At 39.0% G+C, this 2,952-nt stretch overlaps 1 protein-coding gene across 3 annotated transcripts in view; it reads left to right on the top strand.

Annotated features, from left to right (window-relative positions):
* Positions 1 to 2,952, top strand: part of Poc5 (POC5 centriolar protein) — a 33,323-nt gene that overhangs the window by 13,997 nt on the left and 16,374 nt on the right. For all 3 annotated transcript variants that reach the window (XM_026783795.1, XM_013349639.2, XM_005356457.3), the window contains one exon: positions 833 to 937. In XM_026783795.1, the coding sequence (XP_026639596.1) occupies positions 833 to 937 (105 nt within the window). The remainder of the gene's footprint in view (positions 1 to 832; positions 938 to 2,952) is intronic.

The raw sequence follows: 2,952 nt of genomic DNA, 5'->3' as shown, positions 1-2,952 counted from the left end.
AACCCCACCTCCTTTAAGACTTCTCTCCTCTGGGGCTGGAGAGATGGCTTAGTGGTTAAGAGCATTGCCTCTGCATTTCCAAAGGTCCTGAGTTCAATTCCCAGCAACCACATGGTGGCTCACAACCATCTGTAATGGGGTCTGGCGCCCTCTTCTGGCCTTCAGGCATACACACAGAATATTGTATACATAATAAATAAATAAATATTTAAAAAAATAGAAAACCATTAAAACGGAGCTATTGTGCTTATAAATTTGCTGAAACCACAAAATAATTAAATGCTGAGGAACTTCTATATCTAAGGTAGTAACAAGGACTTTTCATAAGTCAGATAAATAAAGACTTTCTAAATATGAAACAGCAGTTACCTCCATGAGGTAAATGTTAGGAAGTATGTTAATCCTCACACATGTAAACTTTATTGGAGAGTAGCAAGATGTACGCACAGTGACAATGTCTTTTCCTTTTTCCCATCGTTCATCGGTACTTACCACATTGACATGAGAAACATGGTCTCTGTAGTAACAGTCTGTGCCAAGCATGCCAGCATATGCCGCACTCAGCACTCTGAAGGTTCCAGGATCACAAGTTTGAGTCCAAACATTTTGAAACATGGTTTCAAAAAACAGAAAGATGAGCTAATTGATGAATAGAGGCGATACCTATAATTATTCTCTATACATTTTTACATGAGAAAATCACTTTCTGAAAATGAATAAAATGAGCAGCCAGGCACCCTCTAGCTTAAGACAAAAGAAAACCCGGAAGGCTGGGTGTGAGTCAGCCGCTGCTGTCCTGGTGTCACAGTAACTGGGTTATTACTGTTCACAGGTGATTTCCAGCTTGTCTCATGCCATCGGCAAGCAAAAGGAAAGGACAGAGTTGATGAAAACCTTCTTCCACTGGCGAATCAGCCATGTCAAGTCAAGACAGGATGTGAGTATGAAAAGATGACCACTGTCCGTCTGTTGTTAGACTTCTAATTAGAGAGACTTTGGGGTGACTCACTAGAACTGCTAAAGTCAAAGATTTGTTTTCTAATGAGCCAGTACAAATTAGGTCGTAATGTTGCTCTGATTTCAAGAAATTTGATTTTGATACATTTAGAAAAATACCTCCCAGATTGTATTGATGTAGGAGACACACACACACACACACACACACACACACACACACACACACACACGAGACAGATAAGGCGTTTGCTGCTTCACTGTAGTTTAACTGGGTTGTACCTGACATTTCAATACTTGGTGATGAAACTCTTTAAGACACTTGACCTTGGAAGCGGTTATTTGGAGAAAGAATTTGTAGCTTTAAATAGGCCATTTGCTTCCTTTCTTGTTTCTGCTTCTGACATGTCTATTCAAGCATAGCAGCCTGATGTGTGTTCTCAGCTCCTCAAGGCTGCAGCAGGGGGATCGCTTGAGCCCAGGATATGGTCCCAGCCTGGGAAACATAACACGATGTTGGCTCTAAAAGAAATGCTCATGATAATAAATCCTAAGTACATCCTCTTCATAAACAGACATTACTATTTTTACACTTAAAATGAAGCAGGTGGTGTTTGTTCAAGACTTGACTTAGTGTGAGAATTAAAGAAGGTCATATTAGGTAGGTTTTGACAGGTTTATACCAGAATATCACACTTTCAATAAGTAAATGCTCAGTGTATCAAAAATAGTGATAGTTTGTAATATTTGTTCTTTATTAGTAATAATTGTTATTTATCAAATTAACAAAGAGCAATAAATTAAGGAAGAAATGTTTATATGCACTGTGGTCTCAGCAATTGAGAAGTGGGGGCAGGAGGATTGTGAATTGTCAGCTTAGCATGCAGAGCAAAAAAACACTGTTAAAAGTAGAAAAGTGGGGCTGGAGAGAAGGCTCAGCAGTTCAGAGTGCATGCTGCTCTTGCAGAGGACCACACCAGATGGGTCATAACCAGCTGCACCTCCAACTCCAGGGCATCTACCTACCACCTCTGGCCTCCACCTGCACTTGTGTACATGGACACACATCACAAAATTTTAAATAAAATAACTGTCTGAAATGCAGAAAAGTATGCATGTGTATATGCCATAAAAAAAACAGAATGTAAAAATCTCTGATTAAAGGAAATGAATATAGAGATGTAAAAGACATGAATATAGAAAATATAGACTGTTCACATAGCCCTGGAGTAGTTCTAAGAGATCAATACTTAAAGAGAATATTATCATGAATCTCCTTTAAAAGTACCTTCTATTAGATCTCCTGAGTAAATTGGGAACGTGGGGATAATGGGAGAGAGAAGAAGGGGGAATGGGGGGGAGAGGAGGGAAGAAAAATATATAAATAAAAGCAATAAAACTAAAATAAATAAATAAAAATAATTAATGGACCAAAAAAAGTATCTTGTATTAATCCAAGTGTATCGTATACACATTCATCACATTGAAACAAGCTATCCAGGTGTTGGGGACATGGTTCAGTCAGTAAAGTGACTGCTGGTCTGCCGCATAAGCACAAGAGCCTGTGTTCACATCTTTAGGGCTCAAATCAAAGCCATGCATAGCAGTACTTAGGGGCTGGAACAGTTGGAGGATCCCTAGAACTCATTGTCCACCCTAGCTGAATCAGTCTCTAAAAATAAGGTAGAGAAATAGAGGAAGATAACCTACATGGACCACTGATCTGCTCGTACATACACACGTGTACAAGCCCATGTGAACATGCATACACCACACTTAGGAGATGGGAGGATGGGTGAAACTGTCTAAAATTAGTGTGCCATAATTTTAAAAAGTATGTGTTAAGTGACACATGATGAAAATATGTATTTTTAAATGCTGGCTGGAACTGTCAAGTTGTCATCACTGTTGAATAGTATCTTAATTTTTTTTTGTTTTTTTTTTAAATTTATTTATTTATTGAGGATTTCCGCCTCCTCCCCGCCACCGCCCCCCACC

This window comes from Microtus ochrogaster, chromosome 19 (assembly GCF_000317375.1).
Source record: "Microtus ochrogaster isolate Prairie Vole_2 chromosome 19, MicOch1.0, whole genome shotgun sequence".
Lineage (NCBI taxonomy): Eukaryota > Metazoa > Chordata > Mammalia > Rodentia > Cricetidae > Microtus > Microtus ochrogaster.
This window is presented reverse-complemented; position numbering and strand designations above follow the sequence as displayed.